Here is a 25,475-nt window from a genome sequence, read left to right as displayed (position 1 = left end):
CACACAAAAATTGAACCAAAATCCTAACTTCATGTTCATAACCCAAACCCATTAAACTACAATCCAATTTTGATTACCTCCATCACAAAGCAACACACAACTCTAAGCCACAAACACATACAACAAAGACACACAGTAATCTTTTTTCTTATGCACACTTGCGGCACAAAATAAAGAGACGAGAGAGAGAGACGGTGGAGGAGAGATGGCATACAAACGAGGAGGAGGAGCATGGTCTCGGTGTTAGTACACAACATTGACGACAAACGCCAACGAGCTGGAGTGGTTCTTGAGAGATGCAGTGGAGAGTGAAATAGAGAGAGGGAAAGGCACAGAGGAGAGAAACGGACATAGTGAGTGAGAGAGAAAGAGAGATGGAGAGGAAGACATTGAGTGGAAGGGAGCCGTCAGGGGAGGTTTCTATCCAACATCAGAAAATGAGAAAGAGGGAAACATCGGGCACAAGGGAGGGGAAAAATGAAGACGACTGAACCCTTGGCTCATTTCCCTTTTGTTTAAAATTTTGACCTTTTACGGCGATGAAATCTCACCACAAATAAATAAAGAAAGTGCTGGAATCTATATTGCATTTTAATATCGCTGCAAAAAAAATGTAGTGTTAGTGACGAATTTGTGTGGCTGTAAAATAGCGAGGAAAACAAATCCCTATTTGCAGCTGTTTCTATTTGCCACGATGGATTTTCGCCACGAAAGGTTTGGTTTTGCAGCGACTTTACAAATCACCAAGAGCAAAAATTGGGAATAGTAAAACATTACCATTTACCTCTAGATTTCTGTCGCCGCAAAAACTCATAGTTCTTGTAGTGAGAGAGAGATGAAAGCGAAATTAGGTGGTGTAATCAGGAAAAGCAAAGGTTAACCATTGATGTCCATTTTCATTTTGGTGATGGTTCTAGCCATTTGGTACAAGTATTTGCAAAGTTTATTATTTGAAAATACGTACTTGCTATTTTTATTGATTGCTAAATGAATAAGGACCCTGAATTTCTTAACATCGTCGAGAAAGTATTCATCTGTTAGTTGAGCACTACTTGAATTGGTCAAAATAAAAATGCTTATCGATAAGGAAACAATAATTCTTTTCATAATTAATATTAATAGTATTATTTCAAACACTGAAAAAATACCAAACTTCGTTGTCTATGTTGTTGACCAAACAAAAATACCACTGGTCTTACAATCTTCAATCGGTGGAAAACCCAAATTTATGCACATAATACCTCAATTGGGTCTAAGCTAGCTGTCAATTTTAGGTCCTACCAAGTTTTATATATATGCAAGCAATAATGCTGAAATTGAAAGGCCACTAATTTAATCTAATACAGTAAACCAGAAATGACCCTAATCAAATAATATCATTAATTTAGAGATGACTATATATCTTATTTTCCCAACTTGGTGTTGTCTCCCTGATTTGCTTTCAAGACTAAAATTTTGAAAACTTTGAAAATCTTCCATCTCATCATTACAACTTTATCAATTTTTCACACAAAATAAAATAAACAATTCAATTTTTTTAAATCCTAAAATAAAAATAATATTAAAAAATATATTTTAATAATATTTTATTCAACTTTTTAACTTTAATATCAATTCATCTCATCTAATCTTTGAAAACAAACGAGGTAGTTCCTTTATGGTTTTAGTTTCTTCATAGTATGGGTTGTGCTGTTTTTTATTTATTTTTAAATTTCCATATAGTATTATGCATCTTCCATACGAGGAAGAAACATTTAAAAAATAAAACATTATAGGGCGTCTAGTAGTTAATAAATCTGACAATTTTTTAAGGAGATTATTATAAGGACTTTGCTTTAATTTTTTATTTTTATTTTTATCCTTGTTTGGTTACTTACATTTCATAATTGCCTTCCAGTATTGGGTCAACAATCTCTTCAAGCTAGGAAGCCACTGCAGCCGCTCCATTCCGTTTTTCCCTCACCCAAGTAACCAGCATTTTGGAATTTGGGTTCTGTCTCCCCTCTACTGTCTATAGAATGGACACCCCTTGTTGGTCCCTTTCCCGTCACCGTCTGCAATACAATAATTCCGTAGCTATAAACATCCACTTTAGAGGTGATAGGCAGATTGAAAATCCACTATGGAGCCATGTACCCGCAGGTTCCTCTTATTCTTAAGAAGCTTGAATTCTCACAGTTTCTATTTTGTAGCTTTGACAACCCAAAATCTGCCACCTTTGGTTTATAGGTAGAGTCTAGGAGTATGTTCTGGGACTTTACATCATAGTGTAAATGTGATACCCCATATTTTAGTGTATTTTAACTAAATGATTATTTTAATTAATTTAAATATTAGTTCTCTTGTTTTAAAATTTATTAGATTTCTTGTTGGTTTATTTTATGATTTTTTTTTAAATTTGTGAGAATTATTTTGTTATGCTTTATTAATATTAATTATTGTTTTGCATTTAAATTTCTCTTAATTTAAATTAATTTATTGTGAGATTTAATTATTTTATTTTCATTTTATCATTACGTTTAAATTATTTTATTTGACTTGCTGTTTTGAAATTATTTTCGTTGTATCATTTTTGTGACCCAAGATATGAGGATTGTACCTCATTTCTTTCCTTTTTTTTTCCACTTTTTTTTTCCTCCTCTTTTTCTTTTTCCCTCCATTTTCTTTTCTCCCTTCTCTCTCCCCGCGCGACCTGCCCTCCCTCTCTTCCCTGCGTCCACGTCGTTCTCCACCTAGCCCGCAGCCGTGCGCCACCGTCCGGCGACACCGCCCCTCCCATCGTTTTCCCCTCCCTCCGGCGACCACCCCCTTCCATTCTCAGCTCCTCCCACGCCGTTGTTAGCCCCACGCCCATCACCAAGCCGCGACATCCTTTTAGCTCACGCGCTGCCGTCGCGCCACCACCGGTCACCATATCTTCACCACTTCATCCTCGACCTCCTAGCAACCTAACCCACCCATCCCTAACTCCGATCCGCCACCGGTGAAGCATATCCTTCAACATTTACGTTTTGGGCATTTTTGGCCTAAAACCGCATCCTACGCCGCCACCCATGGCCAACCACCACCACCACTAGCTTCACTGACATCCCTAAGCCCTTCCCTATCAATCTCGGGTCTTGGTTTGCCCCCGTTTAAAAGTGGGTTTCTGAGACCCAAGGCCATAGTGCATTTTGCACTGTTCTGTTGCTGTGTCGCCACCTTTTGCACCTCCGTGATCTTTCAAAAATTATATTATAGCATTGTAAGTATTTTTCCAAATAACTTTCATGATTTAAATATATTTTTGTACTAACTCATTTTACTGTGAACTGGTTGGTTATGCCAGACTGAGTCCAAGGAATAAGGGGGTCGGTTGGATTGGATTATGGAGTTGTTTGGGTGATTAGTTTATGATGTGAGATTTATTGGTGGTTTCGGATTTAAATATTGGTGTTTTAAGTCTGATGTTGGTTATGGTGGATATTGATGATTTTAGAAAGTCATGATATATTTTGGGATTACGAGGGTTTTAAGTTTTGAGGAATTAAAATAGATTATTTTAGAAGCTTAGGCTTAAATATCGAAATCCGTGAATGATTGAAAACTTACGGAAATTACGTGATTACTTTTATAGGTAACGATTTATAGTCGACTCGACATTTTTGAGGAAAATTCTGGAAAAGCTAAGTCGTCCAGGTAAGCGGGTTTCCTATGCTAGATTTGCATAAAAAGAAATGAACTGAGGTTGGTTTGTAAAAATGTGCATGTTGTTTTAAAAAGAAAAAGTGAAAAACAACCTCAGTATATGTTTTGCATTCACTCATGATATATGTATGAAAGAGAAAAGAAATGTTTTTGACATGAAATGTGTAGACATGAGCAATATTTGACATGTTTCTGAAATATGCAAATGAGCGAATATGATATCATTGAGATTTTTATGCATGTGGTATGAAATGATTTGGATCTGCTTTTTATCAAATAGAAATGATATGAATATGTTTCGCACGTGTTTTGATATGATGTGGATATGATAAAACTTTGACATACTTATTTGTTCTGAATCTGATTCTGAATATGGTTCTGATATGATGATACTGGTTCATGTGATATGGTTGGTACCAACATGATATGATATGATATGAGTGCACCCACTTTAGAAACAAAGTGGTCTTTTACGTGTTCTTTCCTGTGTGCACACTCGGGGCTCCGAGATTAAAAAAGGGAAAGTTTCATAACATGATACTGCCTAGTTTGGCCACCGGGGATAGCACAACCCTACCATGGAGGTTAAACATGATATATGACATGATATGATATAATAAGATAAATATGTGCAGTTACGTTATGCCAAAGCAGTTTTTGAATATGAATTTGGTTTATGAGTATGAAAAGATTTTAAAAGTCGCTCTGATTTTTTCTGACAATACGTTTTGAGATGTGCATATGAAAATGAAATGATTTATTTCTGCATACCAAACCTTCTAAAATTGGTCATGTTTACATACTAGTATATGTTCTCTGCTTACTGAGTTGTGGATAACTCACCCTCTTATCTTCATATATTTTCAGATGACATTGATTAACCAGCCGGGGGTCAGGGATAGAAATTGAAGCATGGCTAGATATAAATGGAAGGTTGGGTACCTAAGAGTACCATTGTTAGTAGAAGGATTTAATTTGAGTATTTGAAGTACTTTATGTTGTTTGGACCTATTGAGATCTAAAGATGTATCGTTTAATTTCGTTGAGGTTATTGGGAGATTGTAGACCCTCCTTTGGTTTATGTTTTTGTAATGATGACTTATGGAGTTTGTATTATGGTTATTTGGAAGATATGAGTTTGTGTGCTAATCATGAAGTCCTTGGAGTTTTAAGTACTTGGAGAGACAGGTTTGTAAGTGACAGGTAGTAATTTTCTGACCCTTCCGGGTACGGGGCGTTACAGTAAAACCCACTCTAAGCAATCTTCGTGCAGATAAGCTAGGCCTTTCGCTGTGCCCACAACAATCTCAAACATTTTCTTCCGGTAAGTGCAAGGGGTGAGAGGGGCTAAAGAACCATGTTCCATGTACTCGAGCACCAAAAGCCTATGATTTTCCTCTCCGCAATACCCCCACATCTCAATTAAGTTCATATGGTTAATCCTCCCCATGATGCTCACTTAGGTTCATTGAGATGCTTGATTGCTATAGCTCGATTGTCAGGCAATACAGTATGTTATGTTTTAGCTTGTATGTTTGAATGAGGAATGCAAAACAAGTTTTGCTATGTTTTTGGCGGAATGGTCAATGATAGATTATTCGCATCACGATGACAACTTTCTTATACTTACTTCTTTGGGCAATGTTAATTTGTCATTTCCAATCATATCTATTGATATGATACATTTTAAGATAAGTGTTTCAAATACATATACCTCATTAGCATTCACGACCCTTGATGATAAGAAGTGGTGACTTGGAAGGAACTTTGGAGGAGGGGTTTTCTTGTTCCTTGTCCTTTTGTGCAGTATGTGATGATCAAGAGACTATAAGGAATGTTTTGGTTACATGGTGACTTGTCATGCAATCGTACCATATCAACTAGCATTACAAATATTGTTTCGTTGCAATTTTATAGAAAGTAAAGATCCAAAATTTATGAGAAGGTCAAACCCGGAAAGTCAAAAGCCTAATTCACTTCATAATGCAAAGTTAGACACTTACCAAAGGCACAACAATTTCACATTACATAAAAATCACTCAACACGAAAACAAGAAGAAAAGAAAAGAAATTAACACGCATCATGCAGAATCATTAGGATCAACAGACTCAGTTTGACCCTTTATTGGATGATGCACTTATGAAAATGGGTACCATTCCCAATTAGAGATTAATACGATGATCATCACTGTGACTATCATTTTCTTGGCGTAAAAGCATCTCAGCTACTTGGCTCATGCTGTCTTGCGTCTTTCTCTTCCTCTACACATTGCAAAGCAACTGTTATCAGAGTTTCCATCTTACCCTTTTCGTAACTGCCTTCCAGTATTGGGTCAACGACCTCCTCAAGCCAAGAAGCCATTGTAGCCGCTTCATTCCTTTTTTCCCTCACCCAAGCAACCAACTTTTTGGGTTCTGTCTCCCCTCCACTATCTATAGCATGGACACCCCTTGTTGGTCCCTTTCCCGTCACCATCTCCAATACAACAATTCCGTAGCTATAAACATCTACTTTGGAGGTGATAGGAAGATTGAAAACCCACTCTGGAGCCATGTACCCTCGGGTTCCTCTTATTCTTGAGAAGCTTGCATTCTCGACGTTTCTATTTAGTAACTTAGACAACCCAAAATCTGCCACCTTTGGTTGATAGTTAGAGTCTAGGAGTATGTTTTGTGGTTTTACATCACAGTGTAAAACCCACTCCAAGCACTCTTCATGCAGATAAGCTAGGCCTTTCGCTGTGCCTACGGCAATGTCAAACCTTTTCTTCCAATCAAGTGCATGGGATGAGAGGTTTTGGGATAAAGTACCATGTTCCATGTACTCGTACACCAAAAGCCTACGGTTTCCCTCTGCGCAATTCCCCCACATCTCAATTAAGTTGATGTGGTTAATCCTCCCGATGATGCTTACTTCAGCTAGAAATTCACCTTCTCCTTGGTTCGGTTCATTGAGACGCTTGATTGCTACAACTCGATTGTCAGGCAATATCCCTTTGTACACAATTCCTCCTGCACCTCTTCCAATCTCCTCATTAAAATCTTTTGTTGCCTTCTTGAGCTCGGCATAGGTAAATCTTCTGAACCCAGTGACAGCAACAAGATAGCCCTGTTTGTCTACACTAGAAGCTTGCTGGGTTCTACTCAAAAGACACCACACCAAAAAGATACAGATGATTTCAAGTCCTCCTACTCCACATGCAAACCAGAGCAAGAATTTCACTATCCCATTTTCCTGGCTTCTCTTATACGTTCTCTCCAGTTGCACTGTGCCTTTACTTGAGCAAACTAGTGTGAAATCTTGTACAGAATTTGCGTAGGAGAAGAGATTTCTTTCAGGCAGTCTTAAATAGAGGTCACCTTGGAAATCCGGGGAACGATATCCATTAAGCAACATCGTCTTGGGGTAGCAACTTGAAGAATCACGTTCTCGGAAGAAGGTGAATTGGAACGCTTTGCAGTTGCACAGTTGCAAACATAAATTCTTACATTCATCAAATGTGTAATTGGGGAAGAATCCATAATCATAACCAAAGAATTCAACACGGGATAACAGTAGGAAGCTAGACTCATTTCTATTGCAAGATAGATGAAACTCGGGTTCGCACCCGTCGGACCAGTCGGTTAGATTTTTCATCTTATATCCTGGGAGGCATGAACATTTCCTATCAGAACCAACAATATAGCTGCAAAGGCTGTTTGCCCCGCAAATACCATAAATCTTGCAAGGTCTCTGTATGGCTTGCCAAGACACAAACCATGTTTGCCCTTCCTCATCCCAACTGTACAATCGAACATCACCATCATAACCAATTCTCAGTCTTCTGTGAAGGTTCCGCCCATAGTCGGCTGCCATGAAAGTAAAATCATCGGAAGAACTGAAGTTTCCGAATGTATCAAGCACTGCGATCCGACTTCTGTTATACGTGGACCTTCCAGCTTCCCAGCTTATGAGCCACGGGTCTGGCCAGTATACGCTGGAAACCTCAAGACCGTCATAAAGAAGGTGGAGGAGGTTATCGTTATCGAAAAAGAGCTTGTAAAAACCAGTGGAATAGTTGGTCTGGCTTCTGGAGGAGACCAGCCTTGTGTTTCTAGTGAGTAGTTGTTGGGGAAGAAGGGTGTCTGTTGGGAAATCAAAACTTTCCCATAAAGTAACACCTTCCATGTTCTGTAGGACAAGATTACCGGTGTTGTAGAGAGATAAGTGTACTGGGGAGAGTGACCGAGTATTTGTTGCCCAAACTTTGAACTTTCCAGCGTCGGTTAAGATAAGATTACCAGTTTTGAGGAGAGAGAGCTTGGAGCGCCTTCCATTAACGGGCTGATCACGGTTTGCCATCCAGACTACAGTCTGGTTCTTGCCACGGGATTGCTTATTGAACCATATGGTATAGCAATAGGCATTATCACCCACGGAATAAAAGCCAGCAGAGAAAACTCCATCAGGTGATATCAGAATGTCTTCCGATTGCTCAATTGAGAGAGATGTGCCTTCATGAATGGTATCCAGGCTTGAAGATGAGAATGGGAGAGAAAATGTGATAACCGGGCTTTAGGCCCAGCCCCTTTGCAGCTAAGATGAAGCCCGGCCCACGAGCAGCTTGAGGGGGAAGGACGGCGTCGTTTTGGGGGAGGGATTAATTCCCTTTCTGCCGTGTACTGTTCTTCTTCCTCATTCCGAAAACAGCATTTCGGTTGCCAATCCGTGAATCTCTCCCTTCCCGTGCAACTGCTTCCCACGCCCCACGATTTCTCTTGCTGTTTCCGCGCATGAAGAGCCTTCCTCACCACTTTTGCAAACCACTCAGACTCTCTCTCGCTTGGACTGGTGTTCCTTTCTTGGCATGCACTTTTGGCTCCGTGGGTTTCGATTTTCTGGTTCTTCGAAGGTGAGCCATCGCTCTCTCTCTTCCCTTCCTCTGTTTTATCGGTGCCTCTTAGATAATTTTGTGAATTTTTCTTCCTTTGGGTTTCGGCAATGTGCAGCGTCTTCGTGGGTCTCAAGGTTTTGTGCTGTTGTCGAGTTCGCCCTCTGGAAACTTTTCTCTCAGTAATCATCCCTCCTATTCACTAATCTCACTTCTAAATTTTGTTCTATACTCTGTAATTTCACACACACAGCCCTCTCTCATTATATATTTTTTGGTTGTGTTTCACGCGCACACACTCAAACTTCTCAAGCCTTCCTTGCGCAGGTCACTTCCTCTTTCACTAGAGATTGCTATAAATTTTCTGGGCGTAGACTACAGTGGGTTGTGTTGGGTTGAAGTGGTTTGAAGTGTTCGTGACTCTGTTGGGTAAGATTTTTTTGCACTACTGCTGTGACTTTTGGCAATCTGTTACGAGTATAAATTTTATATTGTGTTGAAGCTTTATATGTTGGATTGTGGTGGAGTGTGATGGAATTTTTGAAGTTGAGGAGTATAATTTTTGGATGGCATTGTGAGATTGTTTTGGGCTATTAATTGAGACTATTTGGTGTAAATTTATGAGTATTTTGAGCTAGTGGTATTGGATATTTTTTTATACAAGTCTTGAATTGTTGAATGTCTAAAACATTGATGTTGGCACTAAAAATTTTTATTTGAAGGTTGGAAGTGAAGTATGGTTTGGGTTATGTTTTAATCATTGGAGTAGTTGTTATTGGTTTTGGAAATATCTATGGTTGGTTTGGTGTTAAAAAAAGTGGCTGTTTTGGGTTTTAAATGCGAATGGTTTGAGGAGAGAGCTGTTCGGGTTTAATTGTTATGATAGTTATTGAGTTAAGAAGGGACTGTTTTGATTTATTACTCAATAAGTAGTAGCTTACTAGATTGGTTATAAAATGTTGGGTATATGTTTTGTTTAGGTGGTGTTACTACTAGAGTTCTGACTCAAGGTGTTGATAATACGAAGAAGTCAGGTAAGTGGGGTTTATATACTAGTTTTGCATAAAATAAATAAAAGGAGGTTGACTTTGAGAATAAATGTGGTTATTTTCTTTTGAAAGAGATGATCTGAAAACAACCTCAGATGTTTATTCTGCATATGCATAAATTCTATATAAGAGAAAGTGTTTTTCTGTCATGACTAGTGTAGACATGAGCTAGTTTTGTGTACTGTACTTCTGAACTATGTAAAAGAGCGAATAAGGAATTCTAAAAGTTTTGTTATGAACAAATGAGAATACTTTGTTTATGTTTATCTCGAACATGTGAAATGATCTGAAGCTTTTAGTTATTTGTTTTGATATGATGTGCCATTTGAAAATCTTGGCATGGAGTTCTGACTTGGTATATGTGTGTAACCGGATTTTCGATGAAATCCGTTCTGTTTCTGTTAAGGCCCAGCCACGGGTATAATGGTGGTTTATAACCCTACCACGGGGGTGAAACATGGTATACGGCCCAGCCACGGGTATAATGGTGGTTTATAACCCTACCACGGGGGTGAAACATGGGAAATGGCCCAGCCACGGGTATAATGGTGGTTTATAACCCTACCACGAGGGTTAAACATGGTATTGTCCCGAAGTGATGCTAAGAGATGATTTAATTATAATATTTCAGTTTGGAAATGCCAACGGATGTTCTTTTTGGAATAAGTTTATTTTTCTGAAAATTTCACTCTAAAGTTTTTGTACAAGTTTTGTTTTTTTTTGTTTTGCATTCTGAAAGTAAATGTTTTGTTCGGCTTATTAAATGTTATAAATGCTCATGTTTACATGCTAGTATATGCTCTCTGCTTGCTGAGTTGTTGATAACTCACCCCCCTTATCTCCATAATATTTCAGATGACATTGAAGGTTCAGCTGGAGATCAGTATTAGAGTCTATGGAGAAGATTAGCATTGATTTGTTGTTGGGTATCTCATGATATTAGTGTTGGTGTTGGATATTAATTATCTTTCTTAAGTTTACTTCAATGGATTTAGACGATTTGTGGAGACTATGTTAATGTTTTATTATTTCTAATTGTTATTTGAGACATGAAGAAGAGTTGATTTTATTTGGGTTATTGGATTGAATATTGGATAAATGAGTTTATTTGATTTATTTAATTGAAGTTTTACGTTCGATTTGAGGTTTGAAAAATAGATATATTCTTGAATTTGGAAGTACTCTAGCCTTGTTAGAGCTGATTATCAGGTTTTATGAGTTAACTCTCCGGACCCTCGGGGTCGGGGCGTTACAGAAAATGACAAAGATAATAGAAGGAACCAAACTGGCGAATCCATGGTATTGGGGGCCTGGGCAACTACTGCTATAGAATGTCGTCTGGAATGAATAAGATGTGGCTGCATGTGGATATATATATAAAACTGAGGGAAAGAATTTTGAATGTTGGTGGGCTAGCTTGGAGAAAAATGAAGAGAAACGAAAAGCAGGTCAGTTGCTGTTTTGGGTTGGAGAAATTTGGTTAAAAAGATTAATATATGTTAGGATCAAAGCGCACAAAGTGCTAAAGATTTTGGAAAAATTTTATATTATCATCGTTTAGAGTAGTCATGACCAAGTCTAAGCTGGAGAGATTTACAGTCAAATTCTAACTGTTTATTGATAGCAATTGACGTCTCCTGCCAATTAGCCTAAATTTCTTTGTATGTATGTATACAAGTTTGAAAAGTTCTGCGGCCACGTAAAGATATTTCACAGATGTACATTTATATATTGCTTTGACAAAGGGAATCGAATGAGACCTATTAATTTATCCATCATGGATTATAAATGTTATATATTATTTATGAGCAATACCAAATTTATGGGCCGGGTCGGCATTTTCATTGCAGATATTAATGAACAAACTCATTTCTTCAAAATTCTCATAGAAAGAAAATTAATCTTTAATTTATTTGAAGCTAGCACTGGCAAGAGATTGATAATGAATAATTACTATGTATCGGGACTAGCTAATTCGTTATTAATTTAAAAAGTGTGAGATCATCACTTGTTTCAACATGTTAAGCGTTTGAAGTTAGGACTTTTGCTATGATATCTTGTGAAATTCACATTTATCTAGAATAAAAAGAACTATAAAAAAAAAAGAAAAAAACTTGAAAAGAAAAGGAATGAATACGTCAATAATTCCAGCAGGTAAATCTCAGCAAAGAATTCTTCGAGTTGATCATCAATGTGGACAACTCATGATCATTAAGGTTTTGAAAGCTACTATAATTTTTTCGTGCTACAGATAATGTTTCAACTTTGATTAGAATATGTTAATCTATTTCTCAAGGAAAAGTAATTATGACAAATAAGTATAGGAGTCTCTAATTCCTTCTCAAAGAATCAATTTTCAAATCAAATGCCATCATAGTTGAGGCACATTTTCTTTTATCGTAACATTAATACAAATAAACACACAATTTTTTACAATGAACGTCAATTTTAGTATGCCACATGGCAATCCCCATTAGCTTTCTACCAAGAGATTGATAGATATTCTTAATGGTATGAATTTAAAAACGCGAATACTTAAGTACTAATTTTGTACTTGATCGGCCTATAATATATATCTTGGAACCTATCACTATAACAGTGGAACCTTCCTTTGTTATGGTTAGACAGAAAGATCGTTATAGTTAAAAATAAAAGTAATCATAAGTTCATAACTGACAGTCTTATCATTCATAACTGCCAATCTTATCATAACTGACAGTCTTTTTCTCCTTTATATTGAGGGTTTGATTTCTCTTTTGAGAAATGTTGGGCTAAGGAAGGATATTTCTGGAATTAAAATGTGCAGAGGGGCTCCTAATATAAATCATTTGCTTTTTGTAGATGATAGCCTTATTTTCTGTAGAGCTGATGTGGAGGAGAATAAAAGAATCCAAGATTTGTTGGCAAAGTATGAAGTTGTTTCTAGGCAGAAAATAAATAAGGATAAGACTGCTATTGTTTTTAGCTGGAATGTAAGTGTGGATAAAAAGACCGAAATCAAATCCTTGTGGAGTAACTGTGAGATCCAATAATATGAGAAATATCTTGGGCTTCCACCTGTCATTGGAAGGTCTAAGAGTAGGGCCTTTCAATCTATAAAACAGAGAGTGTGGCAAAAACTTCAATCGTGGAAAGAAAAATTATTGTCGCAAGGGGGAGATGAGATCTTATTAAAACCTGTAGTTCTTTCTATTCCTACATATACAATGAATTGTTTCCTTCTTCCTTCTAGTTTGTGTGTTGAGTTGGAAAGTATGATGTCCAAGTTTTGGTGGGGCCAAAAGGGTAATGAGAGAAAGATTCATTGGGTTAGTTGGGCTAAGATGTGTCAGAGGAAGGCTCTGGGTGGGATGGGGTTTAAGGATCTTAGGAGTTTAAATTTAGCACTACTTGCAAAACAAGGTTGGAGGATGTCTAAAGATGAGAGTTCTCTACTACACAAGGTACTAAAGGCAAAATAGTTTCCTCATAGTAGCTTCATGAAAGCAGGGTTGGATAGAAGTCCCTCTTACATTTGGAGGGGCATTTGGGAGGCTCGAAGATGGCTTGAGGCAGGGTGTAAGTGGAGAATTGGAAATAGCAAGTCAGTAAGTATTTGGCACGATCAATGGATTCCAGGACATCTCTCTTTATTGTCGGAAGGGATTGGGATGGTGGAAGGCTCAAGGGCTGATACGGTTGACTCACTCTTTGTGGATAATGAGAAGGTGTGGGATATCAACAAGCTTCGATCTCTCTTCAATCCAAGTATAGTGGCTGACATTCTAAAAGTGTTCTTGTGCCCTACTGATATGGAAGATAGAATGGTTTGGTCTCATGAAAGAAGTGGTCAGTTCAGTGTAAGAAGTTGCTACAGATATATTTACTCTCGGCTTGGTACCCAGATTGCATAAGCTTCTAATCGGCAGACTCAGCATGTCTTTTGAAAGCATTTGTGGAAGATGAGAGTTCCCAATAAGGTTAAAATTTTTGCTTGGCGTGCCTGTAAGGATGGGTTACCAACTAAGCAGAAGTTAGTGCAAAAACATGTTTTATCTAATGCCATATGTAGCCTTTGTCTTTTAGAAGTTGAAACACTTACACATGTTGTGATAAGTTGCAGCTCCATTCAACATATGTGGGGGATGTATTTACCAGAAGTTTCTATTGATTCTCAACAGTCTGTTCTGGACATGGCCTTGCAGATATGTGATAGAAAACTACATGATAAGTTGGCACTTTTCTTTATTCTGATCTGGAGTTTCTGGTTCCGCAGAAATAAGTTTGTGCATGAGAAGATGCTCCTAACTCCAAAGCAGGTTGCAGGAAATGCTTTGACTTTGCTACACAGTTTTGATAAAGTACGTCAGAAAAATTGCTCCCAACTTCAGACACATTACAAATGGCAACACCCCTCCTATGGATTGGCTAAAGCTTAATGTTGATGGTGCAGTATTTACTGAGTGGGGGCGGACTGGAGTTGGTGCTGTTCTATGGGATGCAACAGGAATGGTTCTAATGGCAACAAGCAGATGTGAGTATGCGGTTGAAGACATAGAGGCTATAGAACTTTTGGCTATATTCCGAGGTGTGGAATTATGTGCTACAATGGGGATTTCAAATCTTGGGGTGGAGAGTGATTGCTTGATCATTGTTGAAGCTCTACAGGAAGATAGTATGAATAACTCTTTGCTGGGTGTGTTATAGCAGGAAATTAAAAAATTGTCTTCTTGTTTTGGATCTTGTACCTTTTCACATGTATATCGGGAGGGGAATATGGTAGCTCATAAGTTGGCTAGGAATGCTTTCAATGTTGAAAGTATTAATATATGGTAGGATTGTATTCCAGATAGTATTTCTCAAGTCGTTTGGCTTGATAATTGTCTGTAATCAGGTTTTCAGTTGATTAATGAAATTATCTTTGCTATAAAAAAAAGAAAAAAAAAAAGAAAGGCTAATATGGTTTGAAGGATGGAAGAAATTGAAAAAGAATTAAGTTAGCTAGCCGGACATGAAAGGTAATGTGTGTGAGAGCGAGAGAGACTCACACATATTAATCACTTGATAAAAATTATTCCAACATTGCTTTTTTATCTCTTCATCTGCTTTTCCATACTTGGTGGCCTTATCTACTTGTAGATTCTACCAGGTTCACTACAATAAATTTGAGCTTTTGGGATGAAATTATTTTTGAAATTTCGTCCCTAAATAAAAGTCATTTTTTGGGATGAAATTTTAATGACTTTACAAAATCATTCGAACAGTAAAATAACCGTTCGAACAATTTTTTTGTGACGAACTAAATTGTCTCAAAAAGCTTTTCCGTTCGAATGGAAAAAAATACGTTCGAATAGTAAAATCTTGGTGGGGAAGCAATTTATTATGGAGGGGAAAGTTCACAACCATTCGAACAATAATTTTTGTGTTTGAACGGAAAATATTTATTCGAACGGAATATATTTAGTTTGAACATATTTAAGCACCACATTTATACATTCGAAGGTATAATATTAATCTCGGTACGAAACTCAAAATATAAAAAATATATATCATATATACAAATTCATTAATTAATTTTATGTAATTAATTAAATATTTTAATGATTTCTTTTATGTTAAATAAAATTTTTAGTTAAATAAATATTATCAACCACACACCACATAATATAAATCAATAATTACTCTAGAAAAGATAAAATATTTAATTGACAACTAAAGCAAATTATCAAAACACTATATATACAGTCCATAACTATAACAAAAAAAAAATATATAAATAAAAAATGGAAACTACTATATTGCGAGGTCTCTACACATATCCTCAACTGCAGCTAATTGTCTCTCCACCTGTGTTAGTCGAGTATTGAGCGTGACCTGAGTTGCATTATTGGTATTAATCTTTGTACATAACTCATTAACCTCTGTACGTAACCCAGATACGCTAGCCATAATCTCTGCACGCAACTCAGACATGGCAGTATGTACTGTATCGATCACTGTTGATATCTGTATGTCGATCTCAGCACCCAATATGTCAGTCATCTCCTCACGAGTAGATATGCGTGATACCTCAGCTTGTGTAGATATCTCACCAGTCGATATTCCAGTATCTCCCGGCTGTGCATCTCTTTGAATATCATCCCTGTCAGGAATAGCTCTACGAAAATAAAATCTCTAGTGTCCCATGCTCTGTGACAGGGTAGTGTTGTTGATCGGTCCCATCGGCTGCCGAAACGCTCGGCAGCTTCTAGCACGACCCCAACATGTAGGAAAAATCGAGTGATGAGAATCCCAAACAACAATATATCTGTTGTAATGAACTGAGCGTCTAATCGGATCCTCTCAAATATATAACTCACGAGCGACCCGTATCATAAATCTCACTCGATCCATGCCGACCTCAGTCTTGTGCTGCCAAGGGTCAATATTGTTGGCGATGATCAAATTCATGATCTTGAAGAAAGAAGATAAATCTGCCTGCCTAATACTCTTAGTCCCATCGTACACTGGAGCATCTGAACCAACAATCAAGTCTCTGACCTCATGATCAGCAAGTGTATCGATCTCATCTATGTAAACTGATTTCTTGTCCTAAGACATCTCTGCATCACCTGAAGAATCAGACTCTCTAAGCGGCAGGTTCGGATAGGCATCGAGAAGCCTAGGAATACCGAGATATATAGTGAGTCCGTTTGCTGAAAATATAACAGGAGCTCCTCGGATACAGATCATGTATGCCCCTCCATCGTCTTGGTTGGCACCACCGAGCTCTTTATAGAATTCAGTAACGATCTCAATGTAGGAAATAAGCTTCATTCTTTCTTCTCGCTGATCTAAGATTGGTGCCCAACCACGATCATTGAATATTGATGAGAGGGAATCCCTCCCATATAAGAGCCACAAAATCAGACAATTTTACCTATCACTCAAGTAAAACAGCCTGCTTTCAAACTGTTTGGATGGAAGGTTCCCCTGATCTACCACATTTACGGCCCCTATAAGACATTATTATAAACTTGAAATTTTAAAAATAAAATATATATTTAACATTAGTGATAAAATCTAATTACGACGAAAAGATTTAGAAAATTATATACTAATAGCAATTTAATAAATTAATTGATAGAACAATTCAATAAAACGATGAAAACAATTTAATAAGCTAATACAAAGTAAATGGTTCGAACGTAATATAACGCCTCCGAACAACAATTTTACGTTCGAACAATAAAATATATGGTCGAACGGAAAATTGAAAACCGTTCGAACATTTTAAAAATGTTTGAACGTCGAGGTTAAATCGTTCGAACGGAAACCAGATCGAGCTTGACCATGGCTCAGTCAACTCAACGGCCATGAAAACACCCAAAAATGCATCAATTTCATGGTTTTTTCGACAAAACACATATTACTCTTCATTTCTAAACATCCTACGGTGGACTTGTGGTGTTTTATGGTGACTATTGATGAAAAAATATAATTTTTCTAGAGAAAACGAATAAAACCATAAAATCATAAAATAACTTTTAAAATGCATACCTTCACTTGGGAGGAAAACTGCTTGACGTAGGTGTTGATTACGGCGGTAATTGATGGACGTTCAAACGTTTTCTCTTGTTTTCAAATGGTGGGGACGGCGGCGTGAGAGAAAGTTCTGCCTGCAATAACTTATATGTGCACAACTGTTCAGATGTTATATTTGACCATTCGAATGGTTTTAAATTACGGTTCAAACGTTAATATTTACCGTTCGAACGGTATTTGTTTTAAGTTTAGTAAAATTTTATATTAAATGTATATTATATTTATAATCCTATAATTTAATATAATATATATTCTATTATATACTATAATTCCTACTTTGAATACATTTAACCCAAATGACATCACTAAATACTCAAAGTAACCACTATGGGTTTAGAATGTAGTTTTATAGACATTTTCATAATGAACTCGAATTTGATGATACCTTACACTCTTAAATCCAAATTAGGAAAAAAATACAAGCCCACCCAACTCATAAAGTATATCATCCACTGTAGGAATTGAAAATCGATCTTTAATTATAGTTTTATTGAGTACTCAATAGTCGGTTGCAATGCACCTGATAGTAGGTGTTTGGGTGACTAGAAAATATAAGAGAAAATACAAAAAAATTAGGCACATTCAAGATTGACCTAGCCTCCAAAAAAAGAGAGAGAAAACAGAATAAGAAAATATTTTCATTAATGATTCTCGATAATTCTTTTCAGTAGCTACAATACCCTTATATGCTAAAATGCAAATATTGGATAAAAAGTCTCAACTTGGCTCCAACATGACCCACGACTAACTAAGCAAACTTAACAAAAGAAAACAAACCAACTAAGTCTCTGCTACTCTGCGGCCCACTCCCTAACATGATAACAATTAAGTAAATCAGGCCCTATTAGACTTGGCCCAAGCTTGGCCCAAGCATTCCATTCATAGACTGTGACATCGGTGTAAAACCTTCATGTTCCATCTTTCTTCTTTACTAAAAGTACTGAAGATGAGAAGTTTCCCAAATGATCCATTTTTCTGGCATTTCAGATACCCATTTTTCAATTTCACTTTTCTAAAAATATGCATATCAGTATGGACATTGATCGGTGTCGTGCCTTCCTTTAGTGAAATTTTATGCACATAATCCCTTTCTAGAGGTAATTCACATACCTCTTCAAAAAGTTGGTCATAATCCATCAAAAGTTCAGCCAATTCCGCATTTACACACAAGTTGACATCTTTTACCTTTTTCTTCCTTCGGTCCCTACACATAGATTGCAAACAATTGATTCCCACACTCGTACTCTTTCATCAAGGCTTGCGTCTCCACCGCTTGGGCTTGCTTTGACACCTGCCCCATTAACATACACTTGTGGCCATGCCAAGCCCAATCACATAATATGGCAGGCCCTAATATTTCAAACCACTGTATTTCGAATACCATGTAACACCTGGGTCCAGCAACAAGCCGTTCTATAAAAGTTTTGTTTTTGGACTTATATGTATGTAGAGCTTATTTTTTTTTTTAAGTATTTTTTTATTAGACTACGGGCCTAAAATCTTTGTTTTGGCGGATTATAATTTTTTTCGGCTTGATAATTAGGTTGTCTTTCTAAATGGTCAAATATTTGAAATGGCCTAGTGTTTTTATCAGACCCAAGCCCTTGATAACCAAGAATAGGCCCCACATCAAGCACAGCTCCATGCCAATTGCCATGCACGTATCTAAGGTATTTTTCTTCACTCCCTTGCACTTGCAAGTCTCCTTCAGCTCTAGGGTTTTTCCATCGCCAATATATATATATATATATATATATTTATATATACACGTACCTAGATGTTAGTTTACCAAGCCTATTGCTGCCATGAAACTCCCACGACAGTCTCCACCCACGCACGCACAGAAGCTCCATCCACAAACCATCGTCCGTTTTGATCAGGCCCCTCCTTCCCTCATCCTCCAACGTTGCACGTCGTGTGAAGCCCAGCAACAACATTTCTTTCTGTCAACCACGGGACCACCGTGGAACTGCCACCAGCAACCTCCTTGCCCAGACCTGCATGAGCCCTCTGTCCGTTTGCCATATGACACAACCACCACCTTGAAGAAACCATAAGTCGCAACCTATACCATGTACCGAGGGTCACTCCATGGAGGATACGCCAGCCATACCCCCCTTTTCTCTTTTATTCACCTCAACCATCAGCCCTTTAAATCTCCACCCTTCACCTCTGTGCCCAGCCCACGCGAGATCGGCAACCCTGCAAAGAGAATCGAAGACCCTTGTTTTTACCCTCCAAAACAGAGGATCTACCACTCCATTCTGAGCCCCTGCAACCACCACAACCAAGATCCAAACGCGCCGGAAACATCCACAACCCGTTCCTGCTACGCGCTGCACCATCGTTCTGCATTGCTGCCTCCCCAAACCACCACCCTTCCTCTCGGTAACATATCTCCCCCACACGCTGTGACCCTCTAGCTCTCTCTCTCTCTCACCGTGCCCAGCTCGCCAGCGTATCCCCCAGCCGCCGCGCCCAGCCACTTGCCGCCGCGTCTCTCTGCTCCGTGCCCAATGTCATTTTTGATGAAGTGCTCAGGACGACGGCTTTCTTCTCTCGTAAGCCTATTATCGTCTTATTATTTTTTCGTTTTCGGTCCTACCATTTGCAAACAAGTTTTCCTTTAATTATTAAACTACCCTTAAATCCTTTCTAAGTTGTGTAGCTTCCGAAAAACCCTTTCGATTAAATTACAGTTTGTTTTTAAAAGAGCCCAAGCTGCCATGCAAGTTATTTGTTTACGTAGGTTTCTGTTGGTTTTCATAGAATTGAAATAAATTACATTAGTGCCCTTTTACCACATGTTATATTAATGTGCTTTTAAATTTTTATTATGTATTAGTCACTCTTATATAATTATGATTACAAATATCACTAAAGTATTTTAACATATTATTAAGTAAAGATTTACTTTAAGAGTAAACAATATTGGCGTAATGTTGTCTTTACACTTTAGATATGTTTTAGTCTATCTAAAAATAGTTATGGTGTATTTTAAAATATTTTGGGATAATTATATTATCTAGTATTAAACTTTATAGTTTGTTTTCAATAATAAACAGGTCAAACTTTTAAATGTTTTAGTCATAGTTATTAAATCAATATTGATAATTTTAGAAAGTGATGATTTGTAATTTTAGATTTTGAGGAAGTAAATAGATTATTTTAGAAGCTTAGGATTAAATATCGAAATACATGATTAATTGAAAATTTATGAGAATTACGTGATTATTTTATATGTGACAATTAATTATTGTTTGACATTTTTTGAGAAAAATTTCAAAAAAGCTAAGAAGTTCAGGTAAGTGGGGTTCTTATACTAGCCTTTGCATTAAAATAAAATGAGTTGAGGTTGATTTGTAGAAAATATACATATTTGGTTATGAAAATAAATTTGAACTGCCTCAGTTATTTGTTCTGCATTACTCATGAGATTCTGTTTAAGAAAAAAGTATTTTCTATCACAACTGGTGTAGACATGAGCTTATTTTTTATATTCTGTTTCTGAACTTTGAAAAGAGAGCGAATATGAAATTTTGTGCATAAAATATGTTTTGTGATATGATTTTGTTATGTACTGAAGATTTTCTATACTCTGATATGATATGATATGATTTCTGAAAACCTCTAGCATAACATTCTGTTTCTGTTTCTGTTCCATTCTGACCTCACCACTAGTGTAAAACTGTGGCCTATGTTCGGGTTGGTACTAACTTTTCTGTTTTTGGTGCACTCACTTTGGAAACAAAGTAGTTTTCTGCGTAGTCTTTCCTATGTGTACACTTGGGGCTTCGAGAATGAATAAGGGGAAGATTCACATTCTGCTTCTACTCGATTAGCTACTGGGGTTTGCACAACCCTACCACGGGGGTTAAACATGGTATTTGTTCTGATATGATAAGATAAGATGTGATGTTTCAGTTTATGCTATGCCAAAGGGATTTTGATTATGAATATTTTTGAACTTTCGCTTTGATTTTTTTATAACATGCTCTAATGCTGCATTTTGAAAACATTATTCTGATTCTGCATTCTGAAAGAAAATATTTTTGTTCTGCATTCTGAATTCTGTAAATGGTCATGTTTACACACTAGTATATGTCCTCTGCTTACTGAGTTGTTGATAACTCACCCCTTATCTTCAATTATTTTTTAGATAATTTTGATGGTATAACTGGAGAATAAGAGTAGGAAGTTTTAGCAATGTGTGATGTCCGTAAATGGAGTAAGTGCCCGAGGGTACAAGTGCTTACTTGAGAGTCGTAGTTAGAAAACTGTTTTATTTTTTGTTATTATGATTTGATGAGTTAAGGATACTTTCAAGTTTTGGAGTGTTTTAATTTATGTTATTGAGAATTTCTTGGTCGTTCCATGAAGGAAGATAGATATTTGGGTTGATTAAATGGGTTAACATTTTATGGAGTTTTCTAGATTTTATAGTTGTGTTAGTGATGTTTGATGTTTAGTATTAAGAGCTAACTCTCCGTACCTTTAGGAACGCGGCGTTACATACCACATCCAAACCACATAACGGCTGGCCATATAAAGTTACAGAAAACTTATGATTCCCCATTTCAACGATAAATCCATATCATACTTCACATCACACTAGAGTTCCTCTCCATTTGGTACTCGCGCGTACCTAGGTAATGCATGTAAAGATATCTCAAGACTGTCTTTTAGATCATTTGTAATCTTTTCTTTTTGGTTTAGATGTTTTGATCACTTCTTCCACTGCTACTTCACTTATTATTATAAAAAAAGGTATCATTTCTTATCACTACAATTATACAATACTTCAATTCTCCAAAACGGCATCGTCCCTTTTAATTCCCAATAATTCAAACGACAACATTTTACTTATGCAATCAATTAATTCTCACAATCGACTCCATAAATGTCAACGTATGGTTCCTTCCTAACTAACAAAACTGCCAACCCTTCTTCATCTCCCCGCCACACAGTTCTTCCACCCAGTCACAGCAGGTTGCGCTTCAGCCCATAACAAGTACTTGCTCAAATACCTGCCAAGTGATAAGTTGCACTTCCTCTTTGTATGCCAATTGTAACCACTGAAGCCATTGGTTGGCTTCCCCTTCTAAATAAAATGCTGCCATCTAGACCTTTTGATCATCTGAAGTGCTTTGACACTTGAAATATTGGCCTACTCTAATCAACCATTAAATAGAATCATCTCCTGAAAACTTTGGAAAGTCAAGCTTTCCTCCTTTGTTGCTTGTTCGATGAAAGGACGATCCCTCCTTGTCTATGATTCTTTAGAACGACAATCAAAATTCCTCATTAATTGATGTATTCCCTTGACAACAAGACAACCCCAACACTAACTCTATGATTTCCCTTACTACCTCATCAAGTTGCCGCATCTTGTCAGCACTCCCTGTTTCAAGTCTTCGCAACCCTTCATGCACTGCTTGCATATCCAAATCTAACCTCTCCATCCTTTCTTGATAGGATCAGACAAGAAATCTACAAAATAGAATAGTAATTAAATCTCTCCTCACTTCGGGTGCCAAGAATACCACAATGCATTACAACAAAATACACTCTCCGACCTTACATAAGTTTAAAACATATAGTAACTAAACGTACTGATCCAATAACTGTTCATAAGAAAATACTAGAAAAACTACCACGTCACAATGCTAATTTTACTGTTTCTTATGTTTCAACTCTGTCATCTGAGGATCCTCTCCAATGATTACATCCATATACCTTGTGTTGAATAGGGGTCAGCCCCACTCTTGTGTATAACACATGGCTTAAAGCCATGCACTACTTGCTAAAGGCCATGCGTTACGACCATTTAAATGGCAATTGAAGGCAGGCCTCTAAGGCCAGCCGTGTGTAGGCAGGTTTTGGGATTTATCTGAAATATACAAAAGTTCTCTCTTTTTGTTCTCTCTTGATAAGATATTTGGGTTGTGAATTTGTTAAGTGTTTCTTTAGTTTTATACTACGTAGTACATTTCGCCACTAAGTGGAAACGTTTGGGATTTGTCAAACTGGATAAACTTGTAAAGCAATTTTATAAGCTGAGATTGAGGTATTTTTTTCACTGTGCTTTCTAACATTAGTATCAGAGCAATTTTTTAAGTTGTTCTCAGTTTATATTTTTTTCCTTGCATATGTTGAAATCTGGGTGCTATTTTTTTGTCTTCTATTTTTTTGAAAAACCCATGAAAACTGTTCCCAGTTTAGCAGTGGGCATCTGTGACTGTGACTACTGCTGGGTGGTGGCGCTGCAAGCACCACGGAGGTGCTGCGTGCACCACCTAGGTGCAGCACGCACCAGGGTGGTGCTGCGGGCACCACCTAAGTGCAGCTCGCACCACGGTGGAGCAGCGCACACACGCAAGCTGGTGCAGCACGCACCATGCACGGTGCTGCAACACCTTAGTGGTGCTACGGGCACCACACTGGCACGGTGAGCACCACAATGGTGCAGCGCGCACCAAAGAGGTGGTGCGGCCCCACCTGTTTTCTGGTAACTGCAGTCTCTCGACAGCTCAAGGTGAGGAAAACATCGGCTGCGGCTGTCCACGATTTTCTGTGGCTGAGACGATTGCCTTGCTGCAAGAAGCGAGAGCTTGATGATGACTGAAGTCATCTGGGCTAGGCTTGGGCCATTCGGCCCATTGCTTTATAAAAAGAAAAAAAACTGGGCTTGGGCCGATCAATAGGCCATTCTGTTTTTTTATTTTAATTTTAAAAATAACCATTTTTGCAGTTTAACACTGTTTGAGCCCATTTTTTTAACACAAAATAAAATAGAAGGGTTTTATTAAAAGGAAAAAAAACTGGGCTTTGGCTGATCAATTCTGTTATTTTTTTAACGAAAAAGGGTCATTTTTGCAGCTCAACACTGTTTGAGCCCCTTTTTTTACCACAAAATAAAATAGAAAGGGATGAAAGTGGCACCCCTGGGATTCAAATCCAGGATAACCGGTTAAACAAGGGCAGCGCGCACCCCTAGGTTGCAACTTTCATTTGGTTTAGGTAGGGGTTTTTAAATGTATTTATTATACATTTATTTTGTATTATAAAAAGAATAAAAAAAAATTTGCATGATTTAATATATACTTAGATATATTGTTATATTACATGTGATCTTTTATTTAATGTTTTAGATTAAATGTGATTACATGTGAATATATGGCTATATTCATGCTATTTTTTTTAATTTCATAATGTTATATTACATGTGATCTTGTATTTAATAGTTTAGATTAAATGTGATTACATGTACGTGTGGATTGAACAAGTGGATATGTGATTATTTTATTGATGGTCTTCTAAATCTGTCTTCCATGTGTAGAACCTATCAAAGTAGTACATGGATGTGTTCCATGGAAATTTCCACAGGGACAACAATGTTCATGTAGAGCAAGCATGTAATGAGTTGCGTTTGTGTGAGGAACTTGTTTATGAAAGAGCTATTTACACAGCTAATAAGAGAAACAAGAAAAGTATGTTTGTGTAATGATATGGAGTGTATTAATGAAAAATGGTTTAGATCTTTTCTCTATTTTTTTAAAGAATGATTTTCTGAATGCTTGTAAATTAAAAGAAATGAGAAAATAAATGAATGCTAAAGAAATGAGTGCAAGGAACTAGAAATTGCAGAAAAATTAACACCTAAAAGACAATATATCAAACACTTAAGCTGCGAATAGGGCCTCTTTTTTATCCAACCTTTAGTTAATTTTCAGGGATCCAGTCAAGGAATCGATTATTGGAAAATGAAAAGTTTACATTCAGACATGCACCATTTCTTTAAAAGCCTTCACTGTATCACCAACCAAAACCACAATAGCATCTAATCGAAGGAAACCTTGATAAATTCAAGCCTCAATTGTGCCCTTATGTCTACAACAGAGCAAGAGCAAGAGCAAGAGAGTCATTCAATTCTCAAATCAAAATTTGATTTGCAACAAAGTAAAGAAAAGTTCATATCAACAGAAATTTCATTAACCCAAAGCCCAAATCAAACCGAGACACACTCCACAACTCATGCTACAAAGTTAGCCTAACATCATCTTATCATAACATAGAAATTAAAACAAGTAAAACTAAAACTCATAGAAGGGTTGCTAGACGCAAAAACAAAGTTGCGGTAGAAAAATATTCTATCCACCTCTCCGAGTTTTCGCCAACAGCCATTGAAGAATAAAACTTCACCAAACAAAAGTCTAAAAAACGTAAAAACAGAACCGAAAAACCAACAAAGATCGCAAAATGCCTTTTTTATATCTCTGCACTTTTTTTCTTTTTCTCATTGGCT

At 37.1% G+C, this 25,475-nt stretch overlaps 1 protein-coding gene, 1 long non-coding RNA gene and 1 pseudogene across 2 annotated transcripts; all 3 read right to left on the bottom strand.

Moving 5' to 3' along the window:
- Positions 1-1,921: 1,921 nt before the first annotated feature.
- Positions 1,922-5,406, bottom strand: LOC121242167 (annotated as a pseudogene).
- A 428-nt stretch (positions 5,407-5,834) lies between these two features.
- Positions 5,835-8,166, bottom strand: LOC121243665 (putative receptor protein kinase ZmPK1). Its single transcript, XM_041141787.1, has one exon. The coding sequence runs from the start codon at positions 8,027-8,029 to the stop codon at positions 5,909-5,911; it is 2,121 nt and encodes a 706-aa protein (XP_040997721.1). The 5' UTR covers positions 8,030-8,166; the 3' UTR covers positions 5,835-5,908.
- Positions 8,167-23,488: 15,322 nt separating this feature from the next.
- On the bottom strand, positions 23,489-25,475 carry LOC121241858. The gene is made up of 4 exons (XR_005935821.1): positions 25,329-25,475; positions 24,947-25,060; positions 23,630-23,764; positions 23,489-23,506 (listed from the first exon to the last, which is right to left on the bottom strand). It is a non-coding gene; the product is annotated as an uncharacterized LOC121241858 (long non-coding RNA).

Source organism: Juglans microcarpa x Juglans regia, chromosome 8D (assembly GCF_004785595.1).
Source record: "Juglans microcarpa x Juglans regia isolate MS1-56 chromosome 8D, Jm3101_v1.0, whole genome shotgun sequence".
In the NCBI taxonomy this organism is placed as follows: domain Eukaryota; kingdom Viridiplantae; phylum Streptophyta; class Magnoliopsida; order Fagales; family Juglandaceae; genus Juglans; species Juglans microcarpa x Juglans regia.
Note: the sequence above shows the minus strand (reverse complement) of the source record. Positions and strands in the feature narration are given on the sequence as shown.

Bases quoted from the DNA above. Each gene is read 5' to 3' on its own strand.
- LOC121243665 (XM_041141787.1), bottom strand. From the start codon at position 8,029: ATGGCAAACCGTGATCAGCCCGTTAATGGAAGGCGCTCCAAGCTCTCT.